The 22,725-nt window shown below is 44.7% G+C and overlaps 2 protein-coding genes across 2 annotated transcripts; both read right to left on the minus strand.

The window, feature by feature from the left end:
- Positions 1 to 3,822: 3,822 nt before the first annotated feature.
- Positions 3,823 to 5,740, minus strand: LOC112918106 (C-C motif chemokine 7-like). The gene is made up of 3 exons (XM_025996265.2): positions 5,612 to 5,740; positions 4,755 to 4,872; positions 3,823 to 4,326 (listed from the first exon to the last, which is right to left on the minus strand). Exons 1-3 carry the CDS (start codon positions 5,685 to 5,687, stop codon positions 4,221 to 4,223), a joined length of 300 nt encoding a protein of 99 aa, XP_025852050.2. The 5' UTR covers positions 5,688 to 5,740; the 3' UTR covers positions 3,823 to 4,220.
- A 7,101-nt stretch (positions 5,741 to 12,841) lies between these two features.
- LOC112918107 (C-C motif chemokine 2) lies at positions 12,842 to 15,513 on the minus strand. Its single transcript, XM_025996266.2, has 3 exons — positions 15,371 to 15,513; positions 14,487 to 14,604; positions 12,842 to 14,108 (listed from the first exon to the last, which is right to left on the minus strand). The coding sequence occupies exons 1-3, from the start codon at positions 15,444 to 15,446 to the stop codon at positions 13,997 to 13,999; spliced, it is 306 nt and encodes a 101-aa protein (XP_025852051.1). The 5' UTR covers positions 15,447 to 15,513; the 3' UTR covers positions 12,842 to 13,996.
- Positions 15,514 to 22,725: the final 7,212 nt, after the last annotated feature.

A 22,725-nucleotide genomic window follows, 5' to 3' on the forward strand; every position in this document is an offset into this window, starting at 1 on the left:
CAGGGATCCCTGGGTGGCGCAGCGGTTTGGCGCCTGCCTTTGGCCCAGGGCGCGATCCTGGAGACCCGGGATCGAATCCCACATCAGGCTCCCAGTGCATGGAGCCTGCTTCTCCCTCTGCCTGTGTCTCTGCCTCTCTCTCTCTCTGTGACTATCATAAATAAATAAAAATTTAAAAAAAATTAAAAAAAAAATAAAGAACCAGGCATGGAAGCAGCTTCTATCACATGTGTCTCCATCCTGTCATCATATGACTTGAAGAGCAAAGAAGGCTGAGAAATAAAGAGGAACACATAAATACTTGGTGAGTGATAATAGTTTCTATGCAGACTGTCCTTTGCTCACTGCTTCCCAACATAAGTTAACGCAATTAACCAATCCCGAAGAGAGACCAACCCAAAGTCCTATAAGGTCATTGCATCAAACTAAACGTCCAGGATCTCTGGGTGGCAAGTTGTCCTCTGTCAGGTGAGGACATAAATCTACTTTGTCCAGTAACCTCTGAACTAAAAAGACCAGTTATTTTCCCCTGACATAATATATCAAGTATGAAGAATACAGGTGCTTGCAACCAACACCTTCACTCTTGGAGGGGAAGATGGCGCACCAGTGGCCAATGCCCTGTAGCAATCCTGCAGTCCTTCAGGCAGATGTTGTATAAGTCCTTCACGCTTGGTTAGGCTTGATTCTACAATCTGGGAAAGCTCTTTTGTCTTTTTGATCCTGGCTTCTGATTGCTTTTGTGAGATCCTTCCTTCTATGTTATTTCCCTTGGCCACCTCTGAAGTGGGTATAGAAGGGCCATGTTCTAGGAAGCTCTGTAGCCTTGGAAGATGGCTGGCTGCATCACAGAGCTTGGAGTTTGTTTTCATTTTGAATGGTCAATGGCTTCTTGTTTCAGTGCAGGCTCATTCATGGTTTTATTGGCAGTATAGTCTAGTTCTCTTGAGAACTTAGCAGGCTTCTGATTCCTTTCCTCACAGCCAATTCCATACATCTGTAGTCACAGCCCATTTCATTCTAGATATACTTCTCAGATTATTTGTCCTGCCTTTTCCTCTCTCTTCCTTCCTCTTAATGAGGCTTGAAGTGGCAAGGTTAAAACTTCAAACTGATTTTTACCCTAAGTCACTTCATCCAACTCACAGGGTATTTTTTTTCCTTGATTTTTTATTACTGAAATCTTTTTACTTTTCTCCCCTTAAAATAAACCTTCTGTGAATGTTTGGGATCTACAAACAAATGGCTTTTCCAATAAATGCAAGTTTCTGAATTTGTGGACTATATTCCATTTTGTTTTTACTTTAAAATGAGTCGATGCTTTCCTGAGTTTCTGTTTCTCTCAGTACTCTGACCAGTGCAGACAAAAACAACCAATGCATTACTAATGCATATTTTTAAAACTCTCTCCTTTGGAGCTACAATTTCAGCAGATAGGATCCAACAGCTTTGACATTTTGTAACAAGATTCTCCATCATTTCAACCTGAGATAGTTTCCTCACCTCCTACTCCCAAATGTCTAATCAATACTACACATTTTAGGTTTCTACTAGCAACGCATGATCATGGTACCAATTCTATTAATTGGGTTAAGCTAGGCTCCCAACTTCAGTGGCTCAACCTAACAAAGGATTATTGCTTTTGTGTGTCACAGGCCAAGTGGTTCTTCTCCACTGGCTTAAGGACATGGGTTGCCTCCATCTGAAGGCTGAGATTTTTAGAGCACATTGCCTCCAAGGTCAGCATGACAGAGGAAGAGAAGTCCAGAAGTATGAGCTGTTTTTGGGGACATGACTTAAATTATTTTAGTTCTCACCGACTTGGTTAGAATCCAGTCATATGGCCCCTAAACAAATGCAATGTGGGCTGGAAAATGTAGAAGAGCACATGAACACATGGTGGGCATTTACTACTTCAGCTATCTCAAGGCTGGTGCATACCTACCAGCCAAATCTAGGAGGTGGGAAAGTTCAGACCAAAGGCATGCTTCATGTCTAAGCCAGAGGCGTAAGTCAAGCCCAGAGACCACACTGATCTGAATGAGGTCATCGGGGTGTACCCTCCTTCTGCAGACAGGGCTGGGAACCAGTTAAAAAGATGGAAGGGGCACCTTGCCCTCCCAACACTCTGTATTAGAATCTTTGGTGAGGGTACCTGGAAATCGCATTTTTTAAAGATTTTGTTTATTTTCTAATGAGACACACACAGAGAGAGGTAGAGACATAGGCAGAGGGAGAAGCAGGGTCCCTGAGGGGAGCCTGATGCAGGACTAGATCCCAGGACCCTGGGATCATGACCCAAGCCAAAGGCAGATGTTCAGCCACTGGGCCACCCAGGTGCCCCCAAATCTGTGTTTTTATTAGTATCTAAGAGATATTGATGCTAATATGAGAGCCACTGATGTGTCTAAATCTCCATGAATGGGGGCCTGGTCAGGGAAAATAACTTTCCCTAATTTACTAGGCACATTAGTGGTACACCCACTCTGATTTTTGAATCCCGTTAAACTCCATGCCCAGTTATGTATGAGCTTCTGTTCCTGGTTGTGATTTGGAATTTCTCTTTAACTCTCTGTGTCCCAAGAGGCCCAGTGAGGACAAATGAATTCAGAATTCCTTAAATAAGAAAAGATAGGCTTGACAAAGAGAATGTGATCAGATTCTTTTTGGGCTTGGGCACATGGAACCTATCTCTCCTTGCCTGTCCTACTACCTGACCCTCTGCTTGATATTGCCTGCTCCCCAGGACTTGCTGTATCTCATTGCACTATAGTATCTATTTCCCTCCTACCTCTGCTTGTCCTGCTGTTGTTCCTCACTGGCATTTGAGACTACATTTCTTATTGATGTTTGGGGATGAGGACTATTAGGCTGGAGGCAGGACAGAAAGGTCTGTTGGACCTGGTCTGAGCATCAATGATGGCAGCAAATGGTCACCAATGAATTGTCTGCTTGCTACCAAAGTGTCTGATTTCTCATGACACCTTGAGATTTCTAGTGGAGTGTTGATGCAACCCTCTCCTTCACTCTCCAAGAAGCTCAACTTGAAGTTATCAAGAATTTGTCAGTATGCTGGCTTGTCATATCCTCCTTGTTCATATCATCCATACCCTCCTCCTACCCTCCTTGCTCTTCCTCAACCTGTAGAGATAGAAATCTTTAAGATATGTGACTCCCAGATGTGGACGATAATTTCTGAGGTCATCTGTTGATCTCCTCACTAGTTCTTCAATGCAGGTGACACTTGTATTATTCTGGATTCAAGGGTTGGAAGAAAGAAAACCAGCCAGGCATGAGACTGATGCAACAGTCGTGTAGTATGTAGGATGGTAAAAAAGGAAATTATTTTGGAAAGGAAGAAGGCATTTGAACAAAAGGCTGAAGTTGATGTCATCTAGAGCTGTGGAGCTGGCTAAACCTGGCCCCAGCCAGCCTGACTCTTCTTGTCATGCAGGTGAGCCCAGCCTGGGGTCAAGCCCAGAGTCCATCACATGCCCATTCTTCCCTAACACAAACCCCACCTTCTGAACAGCCTTCCTCTCCCTGGTACTCCCACCATCTTTATCCTGTTCTTTAAAAAGCCATCAAAGGGGAATCCCTGGGTGGCTCAGCAGTTCAGCACCTGCCTTTGGCCCAGGATGTGATCCTGGAGTCCCGGGATCGAGTCCCACGTCGAGCTCCCTGCATGGAGCCTGCTTCTCCCTCTGCCTCTGTGTGTGTGTGTGTGTGTGTGTGTGTGTGTTTATCATGAATAAATAAATAAAATAAATAAAAAGCCATCAAAGTCAAGTCTTATCCAAAATATATTTTATGTGAAAATTCAAGAGTTGTACATACATAAATATTCAGTTCTATAATAACATTATGGTTTCATAGGGACATCCCCTCTTAAAAATTAAATATATGTATATTTGCATTGATTCTTGCAAGGATCTTCACAATACTATAGTGAGGTAGAAAAGAGAGCATCCTTCAGTTTTTAGGGGGCTAAAGTGATGTGATATATCCAAGGATTTACATTTAAAACACATCCAATTCCAGAGCACATTAAATTAAAATATTAACAACATAAAACATACTTAAGAAAACTGTGGTTCACATTATTGCCAAATCTCATATTCCTTAGAATTGTAGTAGAATAATCTCAGAAGGTATGTTGGAAAGGATAGGGAATATAAATTGTTTCCTGGATACTGGCTTGGCTTCATTGTGCGCATTGTTCACAGCTTTGGGACTTGGGTTTTCTTGTCCAGGTACTTCATGTGATCCTGGACCCACTTCTGGTTGGGGTCAGCACAGATCTCCTTAGCCAGTTTGGTCTTGAAGCTGTGGGAAGAGAGGGCATTTAGATGGAGTGCTTGAAGATTCAACCTGGTAGTGTAACCCACATTATGGCCCATTAGCTTGTGGTGATGGAGGTCCTCTAACTGGCTAGCCCATTAGCCTGGGGTGATAGGGGAGGAAGGAAGGAAACTCAGGTGAAGCAGCGGCTTTTGCTGCCCCAGGTAAAGCCATCTTGTCTCCTGGATGAAGGAACTGACATCTGAGCTAACACCTGGACAAAGAGCTATAAATGGGAAGTCTCTATTTTCTTGAATTTACTTTTCCCATAGGAAGATTTCTAGGATTAGATTAGAGATGTTCTAAGCACCTGAGGGTTAAATTCCAACTCAGTCTGATAATAGCCCTATCCACTGCCTGGGAGCAAAACTCAAGACCAAGTGTTGAGTGCGGGTGGTTATGGCTTCACTCACATCACAGCTTCCCGGGGACAATAGCTGCTGGTGATTCTTCTGTAGCTCTTCAGCTTCTGGATGGACATCTTCCTAGTGGTAAATCTATAGCAGCAGGTGGTTGAGATATTAATCCCATCTGTTGAAACAACAACAACAAAGGCTATTTAGGGTGTGTGCTGGGACTTTCTATTTATAAAGGAGGGAACGGTAAGGAGGAGAGTCAAAGGAAAGGGAAATCACCCACCCTAAGTCCTGTGTTTCTGCCATAAAACTTTCAGTCTTACTGGTATGGACTGTAAAACGGAAGGATATGACTGCTAATTGAGAGGAGAAGAGAAACTGGCGACAACTCTGGGTTGTTGTTAGGAGGGGCTCATAGAATAGTCTAATCCTCAGGACAGGGTGACCGAAGCTATGGGTCCCCCTCTAGGCTCTGAACAATCTATGCCTGGTCATGAGTTTCCCTAATACCCACTGCCTCTGCAGAGCCCTGTCTCTGGATGCTGGACTGAATGAAGCACGGTTCAGATTCTTGTCTCCTCCTTTCCCCTCCACCACATCTGGAAATACTCTGCACACCCTCCACCAGAGGCCCCCTCTTTTGGATCACCCCAGTTCCCCAAACACCGCTACAAGGACCCAGGGTAGTATCTGCACTAGGGGCATGAGTGCAGAGCTGGAACCCTGGAAGGGACTGGATTTGGTGTCCATGGCTGGAATTCCCGGGAGCACCTGTGTGACCAGCCTTCCTCCTTGTCCTTCTCTGACTTTCCTGATCTTAGAAGTGGAACTGTGGGTGATGCTCCTGCTCTGGTGGCCCATGAGAAGCCAGAGATGTGGTGATGGGCTTCAAAACAAAAGATAGAGGGGCTCACCTGGCTGGGTGAGCACCTGGGTGGTGAGGGCGGCGGCTGTGAGCAGCAGGCAGAGGAGTGCTGCAGAGATCTTCATGTCGGTGGAGAGCAGGGAGCTTGGATGTGAGAGCTGGAGGTTTCTGGGTTGTCTCAGCCTCTCTGCTCCTCTGGCCCCTCTGGCTGCTCTGCCTGCCTTTTATACGAGCAAACAGGAAGAAAGTGAGTGCGTGACAGGAGTTCGTTCTAAATGAATCACAGGGTGGAATAGTACATCAGCTGAGCCATTGCCCTTCCCTGGGGAAGATACTAGGACATGAGAGAGAAGGCGTGATTGGTGTTGGCCTGCTTGCCATCCAAACTCAGCGCTGGTATGTGAGGTGTGGGCTATGCCCAGGCAGTATGTGATCTATGACTCTTACTAAGGTTCTGCTTTTTTGAAAAGAAACACTTTATATGGAAAAAGAAAGGAAGTAGGGTTACCAAATCAAAGAGATGTAAGGGATTTCCCCAATTTTCCTCTCAGATACCATCTTAAGGATGACAGCGTTCAGAGAAAGGCAATAAAACTTTGACTGAGCTTTAAAATGAACTAAAACCATCCTTTACTGCTTTAAATCCTGTTGGCTTTTCTAAGACCCAAAGAACACAATAATAGAACATTAGCAGAAAAAAAAATAGGACATTAGCAGAAAAATAGACTTCAGTATTCTTAGAATAAAACCTAAAATTGTAGTGTCTATTCTAGTAATCAACTGCTGTGTAACAATCCATCTGAAAACAGTGACTTAAAGCAGGAGTAATCATTGATTTTACTTTTGGATATGGTACTTGACTGGCCTCAGCCAAGAAGTTCTTGCTCATGATTTGTTTTTGTTTTTGTTTTACATCTTTGCAGTGGATGATGGCTGGGATTGGGGTCATCTCAAGGCCTTCACTCAATGTCAGGTGTTTGAGCTGAGAGGTCTTAAATAGCTGAGGACTGGAACAGGTGGAAGTTTCTCTCCCTCCACCCCTGTCTCTCCAGTGGTCCATCTACATAAGCTGGATTTGGATAGTTTACATGATGGTTTAAGGCTCCCAGGTGCAAAGTTAGAGAACATAGACCACATCTCTTAATTTGAGGAACATAGAAGAATTCTCAGACATATTTTTAAATCACTATCTGTTTCATAGGCTCTCTGAACCATAAGGCACATAATAAGATCATGGAATATTACTGTGGTTTTTAAAATATCTGATTACCTAGAAAAATATTATTTCAAGTAAAACAATAGAAGTGAAGCCAAATTTATGAACAGAATCAAAGTGAACCTGCTTAGTTTGAACCAGAGACAGGACTCTTCACATCCCCTCCTCTCACATATATTTCAAGGATCAAAAGACTAGATATTGAAAACCAGTTATCTGTTCACCCCTCTTTACATGCACATGCTACAAGCCCATCAGTCGATTGCTGATGATGTTAATGAAAAAGGGGCTTGATGAGAGGTCCTTAGCTTTGTCTATCTTTTTTACTGTTTTTCAGTCTTTATTTATTTCCACTCTGATCTTCATTATTTCCTCCCTTCTGCTAACTTTTGGGCTAGATTTGCCTTTTTTTCTGGTTCCTTGAGGTATAAAGTTAGGTTTTTTAAATTTGAGATCTTTCTTTTTTCTTCCTTGTCTCTTAAGGTTTTGGCTTAAGGAATATATTGTCTGCTAAAAGTGCAGCTACTCTTGTTCTCTTTTGTTTTTTGTGGGTTTTTAAAAGATTTTATTTATTTGAGAAAGAGTGTAGGAGAGAGAGCATGAGTGAGAGAGAGGAAGGGGCAGAGGGAGAGGGAGAAGCAGGCTCCCCAGTGAGTAGGGAGCCCCATATAGGGGGGCTGGATCAAGCACCTGGGGTCATGACCTGAGTCAAAATTAGATGCTTAACAGACTGAGCAACCCTGATGCCCCACTCCTGTTCTTTTTTGGTTTTCACTTGCATGGAATATCTTTTCCATCCCTTCACTTTAAGCCTATGTGTGTCTTTCAAGTTGAAGTGAGTCTCCTATAGGAGCATATAGTTGGGTCTTTTTTTTTTTTTTTTTTAATCCATTCAGCCACACTATGCCTTTTCTGGAGAATTTAATCCATTCACATTTGATGAATATTGATAGGTAAGCACTTGCTAATGGCCATCTTACTGTTTTCTATTTTGTAGTTCCCTTGTTCCTGCCTCCTTCTCTTGCTGCCTACATTTGTAAATTGATGATTTTCCACAATGGAATGCTTTGATTCCTTTCTCTTTTTCTTTTGTGTATCTACTCTAGGTGTTTGCTTTGGGGTTACTGTGAGGTTCACATAATACATCTTACAGATACAACAGTGTATTTTATGCTTAATGCTTAACTTAGACTGCCTACAAAAACTTTACCCTTTTATCCCTCCTTTTAGGTTTATGTTACAACTTAACCTCTTTTTATATAGTGTAACCATTAACAAACTATTGTGGCTATAGTTATTCTTAATACTTTGTCCTTTAACCTTTATAGTGGAGTGTTTAATATTCTGTTACAGTATTAGAGTATTCTGAGTTTGAGTATTTAATTCAGCTTTACTAGTGTGATGTATATGTTTTCATGTTACTAATTAGCATCCTTTCCTTTCAGCTTGAAAACTCCTTTCAGCACTTCTTGTAAGGCAGGTCTAGTGGTAGTGAAGTCTCTCATCTTTTGTTTGTCTGGGCAAGTCTTCAAATTTCCTTCATTTCTGTAGCCCAACTTTGCCAGGTAGAGTGTTTTGGTTGGCAGTTTTCTTTTCTTGGTGGTTTGATGATGCCATACTGCTCTCTCTCTATTGTAAAGTTTCTGCTGGTAAATCCTCTGACTACCTTCCGGGGGTTCCTTTGTAAGTTACAAGTTTCTATTCTCTTCCCACTTTTAAGATTCTCTTTCTGTCTTTGTTTTTTGACAGTTTTATTACAACACGTCTTTGGAGAAGAGCTTTTAAAGTTGAGTTTGCTGGAGGAATCATAAATTTCTTGTGAATTTGGATATTGAAATCTCTCCCCAGATTTGGGAAGTTCTCAGACATTACTTCTTTAAACAAGCTTTCTGCTCCCTTCTCCCTCTCTGTCCTTCTGGAACTCCAGTAATTCACAGATTGTTTCTTTTGATGATATGCCATAGATCCTATAGGCTTTCTTTAGCCTTCTTCATTCTTTTTCCTTTGTTCTTCTCTGACTAGGTAGTTTCTTTCTTTCTTTTTTTAAAGATTTTATTTATTTATTCACAACAGACACAGGCAGAGGGAGAAGCAGGCTCCATACAGGGAGCCTGACATGGGACTCGATCTCGGGTCTCCAGGACCACACCCAGGGCGAAGGGAGGCGTTAAACCGCTGGGCCACCGGGGCTGCCCTCTGGCTAGGTAGTTTCTAAGGGCTTCTTCACAAATTCTTTCTTCTCGTTGGTCCACTCTAGTGTTGATGATGTCTGTTGTATTTTTCATTTCATTCATCATGACTTCAGAACTTCTAGAACTTCTTCTTTTTTAACGATTTCTCTCTCTTTATTAAACTTCTTACTTTGTTCATGTTTTGTTTTCCTGATTTTGTGGAAAGGTCTTTCTCTCTTTTCTTGTGGCTCATTGAGCTTCCTTAAAATGGCTATTTTAAATTCTTTTTTGGGTAAGTAATGGATCTCCATGTCTTTGGGGTCAGTTACTAACACATTATTGTGATCCTTTGATAGTGTCATATTTCCTTGAATTCTCATATTCCTCAAAGTCCTGTTTTGTTTCTTTAAATTTTAAGTATAAGTGGTAGTCACCCCCCTCTAGCCTTTACAGACTAACTTCAGGAGATAACTTCCTTCCACCAGCCCTGCTAGTGATTTTGAGGCTTTCTTAGTAGTTGCAGATACGTCTGTTCCCTGCTTCTTGCTTCCTCTTGTGACAGATTTCTTAAACTTGCATGCATTTTCTTAATCCTGCAACATACCAGGCGGAGTGCTAACAGTCTGTCTTGCTTCCTGAAGGGCAGAGCTAATCCTTATGTTTGTGGTCTCTCCCTGGATCACAGCTTCAGGTGGCTTTTTCGCCTGCCCACTGGCTGTCTGTCAAAGCTTGCTCTTCCCTTTGTTGGGAACACTAATAGGGAGGCAGCTACAGATTGGGGATGTTTGGGTGAGGTTCATGGAGTACTGAGGTGCCCATGGACCATTTAGGGGGATCTATGGGTGAGACATCTCCAGTGGCTTGTGGGCAGGCTTTTAATGCAATTAGTAAGATCCACACCCCTTGAATGCCTTCAAAGTCTTCTTTTTCTTTTTTAAGATTTTATTTATTTATTCATGAAAGACACACACAGAGAGAGGCAGAGACATAGAGAGAGAAGCAGGTTCCCTGTAGGAGGCTCCATGCAGGACTCAATCCTGGAATCCCGGGATCAGGACCTGAGCCAAAGGCAGATTCTCAACCACTGAGCCACCCAGGTGTCCTGCCTTCAAAGTCTTATCTGTTGTTCTGTGGCTTCTTCTTGCCCCCTCAGTCATGCAGATCAATGAGTTAGTACTTTGGATGAGGCAAGAGACAAGTGGATCTCTTTGGCAGCTTCCACTTAGCTGAGGAGCTGGGGAAACTGACCTCAGTGCTCTCACTTTCCCCACAGGAGAAATCACAGGCAGAAAGGGTCTCTTCTGGCACTGATCTGTGCCACTTTGGGGAAGGAGTGGTGTAGGTAATGTCAAAGTGTTCTTACCCTCACCAATGCAGCCCTCATTTTAAACTTCTAAACTCCAGAACTAAAGACTCATTTTAAACTTCTAAACTCCAGAACTAAAAGGTAATATATTTGCATTGTTTTAAGCCATTAAGTTTGTGATAAATTGTTACAGTAGCAATAAGAAACTAACAGAAATTTTGATACCTGGAAGTGGGGTGCGGCTATAACAAATACTAAAAAATGTAGACGCAGTTTCGGAATTGGGCAGTGAGCAGAGGATGAGAGAAAAAGCCTAGATTTTGAGTATGATAGGAAAAACCTAGATTTCCTGGAACAGACTGTTGGCAGCTACAGGAAATGAATATACCACACTTGGCATTCCTTCTTAAATGAGGGCCTATTGCCAGTGCTTCATGCTCATAGTTTCATCATGCAAAGTGCAAGGACTCCCATGCTTAGCTGAAGAAAAAAAAATGGATTCAAGATTTCCTGAAAATGAATAGATGTGGCTTGGAAAGGGAATGTGAGCAGATTACTTTGGGGCTTAAACACACAGATGACCCTCTCTTGGCCTCCTCTCCTTCTAGACTCTCCACCTCAAGTCTGCCTGGCCTTAGAGAGTGATGCTCAGTCAACTGCATGGGAATGTACTATTTGCTTGCACTCCATTCCCCTTTGCCTTCTTGGCATCCACTGCAATTAGGGATTTAGTCCTACTTGGCAAACAAGGCTACAGACTGGAGGAGTAGAGGAGAAGCAAGGAGAGCTGTTGGACCTGGCATGTGGGTCAGTGAGTTCCATAAAAAGAAGCCAATAAATAGTCTGCTGACTGATGTATTAGGGCACTTTGGAGAGTGTTACATGGAGCTTCGATGGAATCCCTCAACTTGAACCAGAGGCCCTGTACAGGCTTGGGAATGTGGAAACTGAATCCCCTTTATTCCTCTTCAGCTCCAAATGATAGGAATGGAAGTTCGCCAAGACACACATTCTCAGATCCTAGGTTCTACTGAGTTCCTATTTGTAACACATTATCATCCCCATTTTGATGATGGAGACTCAGAATATCCAATCTGTTCTGAATGACAGAGTGAGTCAATGCCAGTGCTGGGATTAGTGTCCCTACAAGCCAGGGTTTTCCCCAGCTACTGAAGGCACTACCTGGTCTAGCTTGATACAGCAGCCATCTCCTCACCAGACTGACCCAACCAATCTGCAAATTTACCATGCAGAATTTATTCAATCGCGCAAGATACTGAAGTACCTGGGTGGCTCAGTTGGTTAACTGTCTGCCTTTGGCTCAGGTCATGATCTTAGGGTCCTGGAATCAAGCCTTGAGTTGGGGTCCCTGCTCATCAGGGAGCCTGTTTCTCCCTCTCCTGCCACTCTCCCACTTGTGCACATGCTCTCTCTCTCTCTCAAATAAATAAAGAAAATCTCTTTTTAAAGAAGATACATTGTGATCCCTGGATGGCTCAGTCAGCGGTTTGGCCTTTGGCCCAGGGAGTGATCCTGGAGTCCCGGGATTGAGTCCCATGTTGGGGTCCCGGCATGGAGCCTGCTTCTCCCTCCTCTTGTGTCTCTACCTCTCTCTCTCTCTGTATGTCTATCATAAATAAATAAATAAATAAATAAATAAATAAATAAATAAATCTTTAAAAAAATAAAGAGGATATATTCATGAGAGGCACAGAGAGAGAGGCAGAGACATAGGCAGAGAGAGAAGCAAGTTCCCTGCAGCAAGCCCAATGCAGAACTTAATCCCAGGACTCTGGGCTCATGCCCTGAGCCAAAGGCCAATGCCTAACTACTAAACCACCCAGGCATCCCAATAAATAAAATCTTTAAAAAAAAAAAAGTAGGGCAAGATATCTCCTTTCCTTAGTGGAAGGGCTTTCTGTGCCTAGGTGGATCAAATATCTCACAGGCAGGTCAAATGCCATGAAAAGGAGTATAGACCTTAGGTGAACATTCAGGCAAAAACAGCCTATTCATGTAATTGGATGATCCCAAGCTCCTTGAATGGAAATAGGGATAGTGGGGAGAGCAATACATTCTGGTTTTCAGGGAAACTGCCTTATATTGTGAGTTGTAGAAGGGACTTCCATGTCTTAAGTCACAAGTCCTTCTTCTCCGTCTACAACGCATAGCATTTCATTCTACCTACTTCATTCTTCTCCAAAGCTGCTTCTTGGGCTCCATATTCAGTCACTCATCATCTCTTGCCTGGATCATGGCAGTAGCTTCTCCTTTGTCCATATTTCTCTAGGCTTGTATGAAGCCAGTAAGTTACATTTACTGACTCATCTCTGAACCACATGGCATGTCCTTCCTCATTGGCCCAAACATTTTCAATATCTCTGTTTAACCTATGAGGGTGAGTACTGACTTACTACGCTGACATTCAGAGTCCTTTACTCAACTTTCCTTTCTAAACTTCACCATCATTTGACACAGAAATGGACTTCAGCTCCCATCTGATTGGTTTTCACCCTCTTATGTACAGGCCATCATCATTTCTACCTCTAGGGATTTGCCTCCATTCTTCTTTCTCTTTTTCTAAGATTTTATTTATTTATTTATTTGTTTATTTATTTATTTATGAGAGAGACAGTATAAGCAATAGCAAGAAGAGTTGCAGAGGGAGAAGGACGAAGCAGAGTCTGTGCTGAGCATGATGGCACTTGATCTCATAATTCTGAGATCATGACCAGAGCTAAAATCAACAGCTAGACACATTCAGCTGACTAAGCCCTTCAGGCACTCTCCTTTTTAAAGATTTTATTTATTTTTCTAGAAAAATCTTGTGCATTCATCAAGGATTCATCATGGATAAGTTCAAGTCATATCTTCTTTATGAAATCCTAATCTAATCATTTTATCAATGGTCATTTAATCTCTCTTTGATTTCCCAAAGTCTGCGGTGTCTGTATTACTCCAAGCTGGAGAATTTAGATGGGGAAAGGTTGACGGAAAGTATCCCAGTTAGGGGGCAGTAGCATTAAATTATGGGAGAGATTGAAGGCAGGGGTCAAGGATTATGAGAAAGGAGATAAGGATGTTGCTAAACATGTGATGAGAGTAGCTGGGATGTGGGCAGTTGGTCTCAGGGACCTGAGTGGTAGGGCTGGAATGCCTGCCTGGGTCCTGCCTTAAAAATTCTTCTATAGGCACTTAGATGAGCCTACTCAGTGGAAAAGACCAGGGCCAAGACACATTATCATTCTTCCCAACACCGAGTCCACCCTCTGCAACCATGCTACTCCCTCATCTCCAAGATTACACTCAGCTTTTTAATTTCCTTCAAGAAAACGCCAAAAGTCAGGTTTTATACAAAAATATATATATATTGATCAATAGTTACATAATATACATTCCCACAATAGTATTTTAAGCAACCCTTTAGAATTTAAAACATAGTCTTGCATTAATGATCCTTGCGAGGACCCTCACACCATCCCAGGGGTAGAACTGGGGCCCCCAGAGGAAAGCAGCTTGTTTCCAAGTCTCCATATTTTAAAAAATACACTAGTATTTGGGGAAGATAAATTTAAAACATCAATAATTTAAATAAGATTAACATTACTTAAGGCATTGTGTGCATATCAATAAACAAAGTTTGTACTCTTTGAAATTATAATAAAATAATATCAGAGGGCATTTAGGGAAGGTTAGAAGAAAATAAATTAGTTTCAGATTCTTCCATTTCAGAGTGAGTATTCATGGCTTTGCAGTTTGGGTTTGGCTTTTCTTGTCTAGGTGTGCCATGGAATCCTGGACCCACTTCTGTTTGGGGTCAGCACAGATCTCCTTGTTTAGGACGGTCTTGAAGCTGTGGAGGAGAGAGACAATACAGTTAGATGGAGTTCCATTGAGATCTCTGCCTAGGACTAGAGCCCATTCTGCCCTATGGAGCTGCCATGGGAATAAGAAGAGGAAAGCAGGTGGAAAGAGGGCACCTAGGGCAAGCTGTTCCTATAGATGTCCCAGTTGGGGCCATCCTGACCTCCCACTAAAGAAATTGGAAGGGTCTGCATAAGCACCCAGAAAAAGTTGGGAGTCACTTTTTATCTTGTGTCTTCAATTTCCCCATTGGGCACCTTTGGATATTAGATTAGATGCTCTAAGTCTCTGACCCTAAGTTCATCAGGCTTTCTCCTTGTTGCCCGAGGAAGAAATGGACCAGAGAGGGTGAGTGTACTCAACTTACATCACAGCTTCTTTGGGACACTTGCTGCTGGTGACTCTTTTATAGCTGGCCAGCCTCTGAATCGAGATCTTCTTATTGGTGAGTGTATAGCAGCAGGTGACTGGAGAATTAATTGCATCTGAAAATAAGACCACAAAGAAAAAACACTTTAGGATGGACTAGATTCTTCTGATCTTAATCATAGCAGAAAGGAGTAATAAGGGGAAGGCAAAGGGAAGTCAGGAATAGAGGTAGGACCATAAATCCCAGTATTTCTGCTTGTGCTTCAGAGTTGGAATGTAATGCTGACTCAGTTTCCTCTGCTTTGTATTGGGTACACATAGCATTGATAATGAACAGAGCAAAGGGAGCTGTTAAAACTACATAATTCCTGGGAACATCCTTAAATATCCTGGAGGGAACAAATAATCTAAATTGTCAGGGCCAGAAAAGATCAGCTCAGGGTCCCCCACTAGGCTCCAAGTCATGAGCTTCCCTGATATCCATTGCCTCTGCAGAGCCCTGTCTCTGGATGCCGGACTGAATGAAGCTCGGTTCAGATTCTTGTCTCCTCCTTTCCCTCCATCACATCTGGAAAATCTCTGCACACCCTCCACCAGAGGCCCCCTCTTTTGGATCACCCCAGTTCCCCAAACACCGCTACAAGGACCCAGGGTAGTATCTGCACTAGGGGCATGAGCGCAGAGCTGGAACCCCGGAAGGGACTGGATTTGGTGTCCATGGCTGGAATTCCCGGGAGCACCTGTGTGATCAGCCTCCCCCTTGTCCTTCTCTGACTTTCCTGATCTTAGAAGTGGAACTGTGGGTGATGCTCCTGCTCTGGTGGCCCATGAGAAGCCAGAGATGTGGTGATGGGCTTCAAAACAAAAGATAGAGGGGATTACCTGGCTGGGTGAGCACCTGGGTGGTGAGGGCGGCGGCTGTGAGCAGCAGGCAGAGGAGCGCTGCAGAGACCTTCATGTCGGTGGAGAGCAGGGAGCTTGGATGTGAGAGCTGGAGGTTTCTGGGTTGTCTCAGCCTCTCTGCTTCTCTGGCCCCTCTGGCTGCTCTGCCTGCCTTTTATTTGCAACAAAGGGTGGAGCTAACAAAGTTTGGCCCAGGGCGGTATCATTCTCAATGAATGACGAAGTGGAAGCAGAAATGTGCTGAGCAAGTGTGGTTCCCTGGGAGGTTTCCAGGAAGTAGGAGGGAAGCAGTGAGTCTGGACTGGGCACTTTTTCCATCTGCTGCTAAGACCAAAAGAAATGGAGGTGGGTGGTGTGCAGAGCGACCACAGACATGAACAAAGCAGATTATTCTTAGGAATTCCACTTTCTCTGAAGTGAAAACTGCAGTAAGTGAGGAATCAGGGAAACAGAGGTCACGAGAGATGATGGCATCTGGTGCTCCCCCTTACCTACCTTTAGGCAACAGCCCACAGGGTTTTCAAGCAGGAAAGGGTCCCGATGCCTTTGGTGGGCTCCCCAGCAGTGTACTAAATCCATTTGCTTCTTAAAATCCAGGATGGGGGCATAATCGAAGCTTAGTAGAACTATAGGAATTGGTAACCATAGAATTGAATCCTAAGAATCATTGGATTCAATACTTGGAAGAAGCCATATAGATCATGTAGTGCTACAAAGACATTTCCATGTCATACTCATACAGTGTTTACTGTGTGCCGGGAATATTCTACACCCATTACAAATGCTAAATCTTTTAATTCTCCAGCCCCACTCAGTAGGTATTATTAATTCCCTTTTTATCTATCAGACAACTGAGGGCACAGAGGGGTGAAGTAAACTGTCGAGGTTCTGAATGTAAAACCCAGTGTCTGTGCATCACCACCGCGACACATCCTTCAACCAGCCACGTGGTAATATACCTGAGTGCCCTCTGTCCTCCTCCACATCTGCCAAACAAGCAGACATCTCCTGGTGGTTAAGTCACTGGGATGTAGAGTCTGCAGTTAGCAAGGCAGGCAGCAGTGGGCAAGAGCATCTCCTTCTGTGGCTGCAGGTATCCCAGATCCAAACTGGCTTCCCAGGGAGCCCAAGTGAGCATAGGAACAGTGTTACAGGATTCAAATGCCTGCCTTAGTGCTGCAGCTCTGCCTTAGATAGCCTCAAAAACCCCAGCATCACAGTCATAAAACCTTTAAGACCTTCACACTGCTTTCAGTGAATTCCTTTCTTTTGCAAATATGATAGGATTCCTTGAAGCCTCTTAGTGGCTGAGCCAAGCCTAGAATTCTCATTCCATTGCTTCGTGCTTCTGAGCTTGCCTGACTTTTGCCCAGCAGGCATGGAAGGATCTAGTGAGTCTTCTTTCTTATAGGATCATTGAGACAATGCCTATAAAATGCAGAGCTTCCCGGAAGAAATGTTTGCCAATCACTACATTTATAAAAAAGAATGGGTCCTACTGAGCAAATGACTGTGTCTGGTTCAGAGTCAGCGGCCAGTAATGGCAAAGAAAAGGGAGAGCCACCAATTTGGAGTGCCTCTCAAGAGTCAGGCACTGTGCTAAGGTGCTTCCCAGCATTGCCTCAGTCCTCCAAACAACCCAACTTCCTTGGGTGAAAACTGAAGGTAAACAACTTGTCCAGGATCCCATAGGCAGCAGCATGTGAAGCTGGGTTTTCCACCCAGCACACTCTGATTCCAGAATCCTTATTCCTGGGTCCTTGGGCTTATGTCTCACCATGGCTATTGGTTTCCTAGAGAATCTAAGAGCAGCAACTCTGCAGGGAGACCATTCTAGACTCTTGGGTATGATTAAACAACAACAACAACAACAACAACAACAAAAAACCAGAATGAAGAGAGAACAAGTCAATCTGTGTGCCGCTTTGCTTGCACCTCTCCTGGAGCCTTATTTTCATTCTGCTGGGATCTTGCTAGTCCTCTAATCCTAGCCCCACCCCACCCCACCCACGTCCTCATTGAAAGCCCTCTGTGTTTGGCTCAGTGCTCTGCCAATGGCTCAATCCATTTTTCTTAGATGAATAAAACATTTTTAGGAATATAGACTGTAGACTTTTCACCCACGTCTTCCCAGATAACCTCACCTTAACTTCCAAGAAGTTTTCTCTCATATTAATGGAAACTTTTCCCTAATCTCTCAAAGTGTCCTTTGCCATGGGCTAGAAGGATTGTATCCCGTTGCCCTATGGAATTCACTCATTTTTTGGGCTCTGTTCAGGTTAACAGGTTTAAAGATGTTGAGATCCTGGTTCAGTCATGTCATGGCCAGTCCTAGGACTATGGAACTAAAAAACCTAGAGAGATGATGTACTGTCACATCTTCTCTTTGATACAAGGAAACTGTATTCCAGAGAGGGGGGTCACCTGGCCTGTGATCACACAGAAAATCTCCTTGGCTTTTTGGAATATTTAGATGGATGTCTGAATATTTGAAGCTAAGTTCCTATTTCCAAGAAGGATCATTAGTTTTGGAAAGTGACTTGGTTTCTACAAGTGTGAGACAATAAACAGATCCAAGATGAAACGGTGGGAATCAGAAGAGAAAGTCTTTTGATAGCTATCTCCCTCCCACTTCCACTGTCAAGCTGAGATGCTCACTTGAGTTGGAAGGTCAGTCACGGAGGAGGAGAAACAAGTGGAAATTCCCACTCTGAGGCAGCTTTGGAAGTTCCCGGATCCCATGGAAAATAATGCGTTTGGCTGGAGCCTGCATTCCAGATGCTGGGCCTGGAGCCAGGGCCATCTCACGTGGGGCTGTGCTGGGAACGTCCCAGTGCAAGATCTGGGTTGGGTCCCTGCTCAGGAGCATACAAGGGAAAAGCCCAAAGATGGGCATTGAGGGAGGCAGGGTCAAAGTTTGGCAGCTCCCTGGAATATGCAGTCCCCCTGGGACCCTTTGCACATCAACTCAGAGATGAGGAATGGATAAGTTCTAACTGATGATTAATCTCTTTTCCTTCCTTTCAGTCGGCTGGCTCCCCATAGGCACCCTCCGTGTGGACCTTTGTCATCACCCCCAACTCCCACTCACTGTCAGGGGTGATGGAAAGAGGAATTAAGACTGAGCTTTCTAGAAATATCAGCAGACAGCACCTAACCCCCTGCCTTAGTTCTCTTCTGAAGGCCACTTGCTTCCCCTCCCCATCTAGCATGGCACCCCCTTGCCTCTACTTCCTCTGCCCCTTTCCTGGCCTTTGAGTGAGACATCCAGTGGACTCTGCAGTGGCGAGATCCTTCCTAGACACCTCCCCCAGGTCTCCTTCCAGGTTAGCTCTTGGCTCCAGGTGGGCCAGAGCCTATTTTCCTGGGCCTCCAACTCTACAACCCTTGTCCTTTTGAGGGCTAGAAATCCATTCTTTATCCCTGTACAGAATGTCAGATCAGCATAGAACCTTAGAGATCATCTTCCTATTTCCTTGATGAGGAAAGTGAGGCCAAGAAAGAGTCACTGGTGGGCCTGCAGTGACATGGAAGACTCATAGTAGAGTGTGGGTCCATTTCTGGGCCCTCAGTGAGCACCTTTGCTCACATCCTGCATTGTCTCCTTATCAGAGCACTCCTGCAGTTAGCATCTACTCTGTGCAGAGCACCAGGAAGGGGACTGGGCTACATGAACCAGACATGAAGCTTATTTTCCAGAAGAAATGATTAAGTACCCATGGGAAGTGGGGCTGAGTTTAGTTCACCCCCAAGCTTTCAGTGTGTAGGCATTTGTGGGGGTGGCTCTGCCCCAGGTTTATTTGCATGAAGGAGCCAAGGATACTTCGGGGGTGGGGGAGGGGTACACCATGGTGGTGGTGGGTGCAGTGGGGGGGATGGAGGTGGTCAGGGAGGTGGAGATAGCCTTTGGAAAAGAAAGGAAATATTGACCTGCAATTGCCTGGGTCGGTTGGGGAAAGGGAGTGGTGTCTCAGCCAAGCCAGGGGCTTGTCACTTAGACTGCTCTGGGCCAGTTCTCATGCAACAGCACTGGAGCTCTACAGTGAGGGGCTGCCTTGGGTGAGGGGGTGAGTGTAAGTAAACTGTTAGGATAATTGCAGGGTGAGGGGGGGCCGCAGCCCCTCCGAGAAACCATAACTAAGGGTAGCAGAGTAGGGAAGAAGTCGCTTTCCTCACTGGGGGAATCTCCTCACCCAGGGTGGCCTGAGCAGTATCAGGGGAACTGGTGAGCACACCTGCGATGCCCTTGTAAAGGTGATGAGCTGGGGGAAACAGGGAAACAGAGGTCAGGAAAAGCTGGCGGGTAGAAACAGAGAAGCATTTTCCAACCTTTACTGAATCCTTGCTTTAAGGGACCGTTCACACCACAGCTAGTGATTGGATAGACGCCGGGTTGTGAGTGCCCCCTAAGGGCTCAGAGAAGGCTACGCGGTGGTTCCTCTGAGATGGGTGTGAGGGTTGGCAGGTTCTGAAGCTTGGGAGATTGTTCAACGGGGTGGGGGGCACAGTTTGGAGCAGACTTGAAGCAAATGTAAAGCCCTTGTATATCCTCTTGGAAATCTGTTAAAGCACAGATTCTAATATCTGGTCTTGAGTGGGCCTGAGATCCTGCTTTCCAACCAGCTCCCAGGTGATGCTGATGATGGATACTGGGCCATGGTCCTGCTAGAAGAAAGCTTAAAAGGGCTAAGCATGGGAAATGCTGGTCAGGGTGGGGAGCAATTGAGTAGTTCATTCTTTCCAGACCAGGGTTCTTCTCTGTGGCTCTTGCCTAGGTTTCAAGAACTATCTGGAATTGTCTTCCACATTTATGTGATTGTGTGTTTTACTAGAGAGAGAGAGACCATAGTTTCCATCAAATTAGCAAAGGCATCCATGCCTTCCAAATAATTAAGTACCAGTGAACCTATAAAAATAGAGAGTCCTGGTCTTTACCCCAGACCCGCTGAATCACAATCTATAATTATTCTATGGAAAGCTGTATTTTTTCTTTTTTTAAGATTTTATTTATTTATTCATGAGAGACGTGGAGGGAGAGGCAGAGACACAGGCAGAGGGAGAAGCTGGCTCCCTGTGTGGAACCAAATATAGGATTCCATCCCAGGACCCCAGGATCATGCCCTGAACCAAAGGCAGATTCTCAACTGCTGAGCCACCCAGGTGCCCCTATATTTCTTTTTTCTAAGCTGTCCCGCCCAGCCCTCCCAGCCTGTATTTGGACAACCCCGGGTGAAAGCATAGGGTATACAAAGCAGAGGCTGTGCTGGCCAGGTAGAAGAAAAAAAAAACACAGGTAGAAAAGAGGAAAGAAACATGAGGAGAAAGAGCGAAAGAAGGGAGAGGAAGGAGAGACCACCTGGAAACATGGCAAGAGCCCCAGGCAGTGTCAGAACCCCAGGGCCAGAGGCCGGGCTCTGACTCTGTCTAGCTGTGTGGCCTTGCACAAGTCACTTGACCCCTCTGAGCCTCTTCTGTGAAGTGTGATTAGTAAGACAGTTTCTAACATTGTCATGAGACTTGTGTGAAATAATAAGCCAAGGGTGCTTTGTAAGCACCGAGTAAAGAGCTGTGTCACTCCAAGGACCTGAGCAAACTAGTCTGCAGGCAGCCTCGGGTGCCTGTGCCAGTCCCAGGCAGCAAGCGCATGCGCCTCTCCTTTCATGTCTTAACTGTGAAAGTTTATCTGGCATGTGTATTATAATGCAGTGAGGTTTCGATTTCCTAAGCTCCTTCTCATTCCTGTGTTCTCTTGTCTGCCTGTAGACAGAGGGAGAGCCTTGGGCATCCGACAAAAAAGCTGAATGTTAGGGAGGAAGAGCCCCAGAGAGAAAGCTGGAAGCTCACATTCAGACAGCACTCCCCCTGCATCTGCCTTCAAAGCTCAAGTGGCTTTCAGTCTTGCCCTCTGCTTCCAGAGCTCTCTGTACCCCCTCCCACCTCCCCACCTCAAGGCTCTGGCCTGTGCTGGATCCTAGCACTTGATGCGGTGTCTTTCATGCAGCAGGTTCTCAATGAACACCATTCAAACTTACAAACAGTCCAAGAATCTCAAATCATTTCCCCAGATATCTGACTTGCAAGATGGTTTAGTATCAGGCAGGGAAATGAGCAGAGAAGCAAGACTGTTGGTTTCCCTAGTTCCCCACTGCTCCTATTTGGGGAAGAGTTAGTGGTAGGGCTGAGGGGACAGCAAAGAGGCACTAGCCAAGAGTGATTTTCAGGGGCCACATGGATCCTTCTTTGGGGATGGACCACTTCTCTCTCTTGGTAGCAAAATGTTGCCTCCCAAAAAAGCGAAACTTCCCCTGCCACAGAAAGCTCCTTCTTAGTTAACGGTTTCCGCTGGCGTACTGGTACAGCCCCAGGTTGCAAAGCCCTGGCTCCATGCAGAAGCTCCTCTGCATTTACTGTAAATCAGAGCCTGAGAGAGTCCGGATGAGCACACAGACAGTATTTGCCTAGGGGAAGGAAGAAGTTGAAGGAGGAGGATTTCACAAAGCACACACATTTTTTTTTCTGACTCAAATGCAAGGATTTAAAACCAAGCATTACCAAGTAATTCAACTTTGCAACATATATGTTGCCCCAAAATATAGCCAAGGTAATAAGAGAAACTTTACAAGCATGTTGCTTTCCTCGGGGCTGTTGATGGGATGGGAATGGCAAGCAAGCAGGAGCCAGACACAGTTACCATCAGGGACCCTAGCTTGTGTGTTCACACTCGCCTCCCCAGCATTAGCACCCAGCACTGGGTGCATCAACACCTATGTAATGAATGAATGAATTAGGGGGAAAAATCAGAACTGCAGGTGCCATAGAGATTCCTTCCTGAAAATCTCTGGCTGGCTTATTTTAACCTGGGGAAAAGAAAGTTTCCTAGGATTTTAGTGCACTCCCAAATCAGTGCAGACAAGTTGTGCAGACGCACGTGTGTGCTGTGGGAAGTGCCCGGTGACACAGAGCCTAACTTTTTTCGGCGAGACTGCCGCTACTTTTTTTGCTAGGGAAAACACTTCTTTGCTTAGAGAAATTTTACTGAAGCTGTAGAAGTTGGCACTCATTGCATTGTAGATAGGCACTCATTGTCCCGGAGGAAGGGAGGAAAACTGGTGGTCAAAGGGAATGACTGCCCCTCCTAACACCCCTTATCTGCAGAGCTGGACATGGGAGACAGAATGGATACATTTGCTTAAGGACCAAGGACCTCTTCAGGGGAGAGGAACCGAGTCCAAGCTTATTAGACACTCTCCCGCGTTGATGCAATAGTCACACTTTAAGGGCATGGCCAAACTTGCCGACGTGAATGGAAGACACTGCAACTTTGGGAGCCCCAG

Source organism: Vulpes vulpes, chromosome 2 (assembly GCF_048418805.1).
Source record: "Vulpes vulpes isolate BD-2025 chromosome 2, VulVul3, whole genome shotgun sequence".
Lineage (NCBI taxonomy): Eukaryota > Metazoa > Chordata > Mammalia > Carnivora > Canidae > Vulpes > Vulpes vulpes.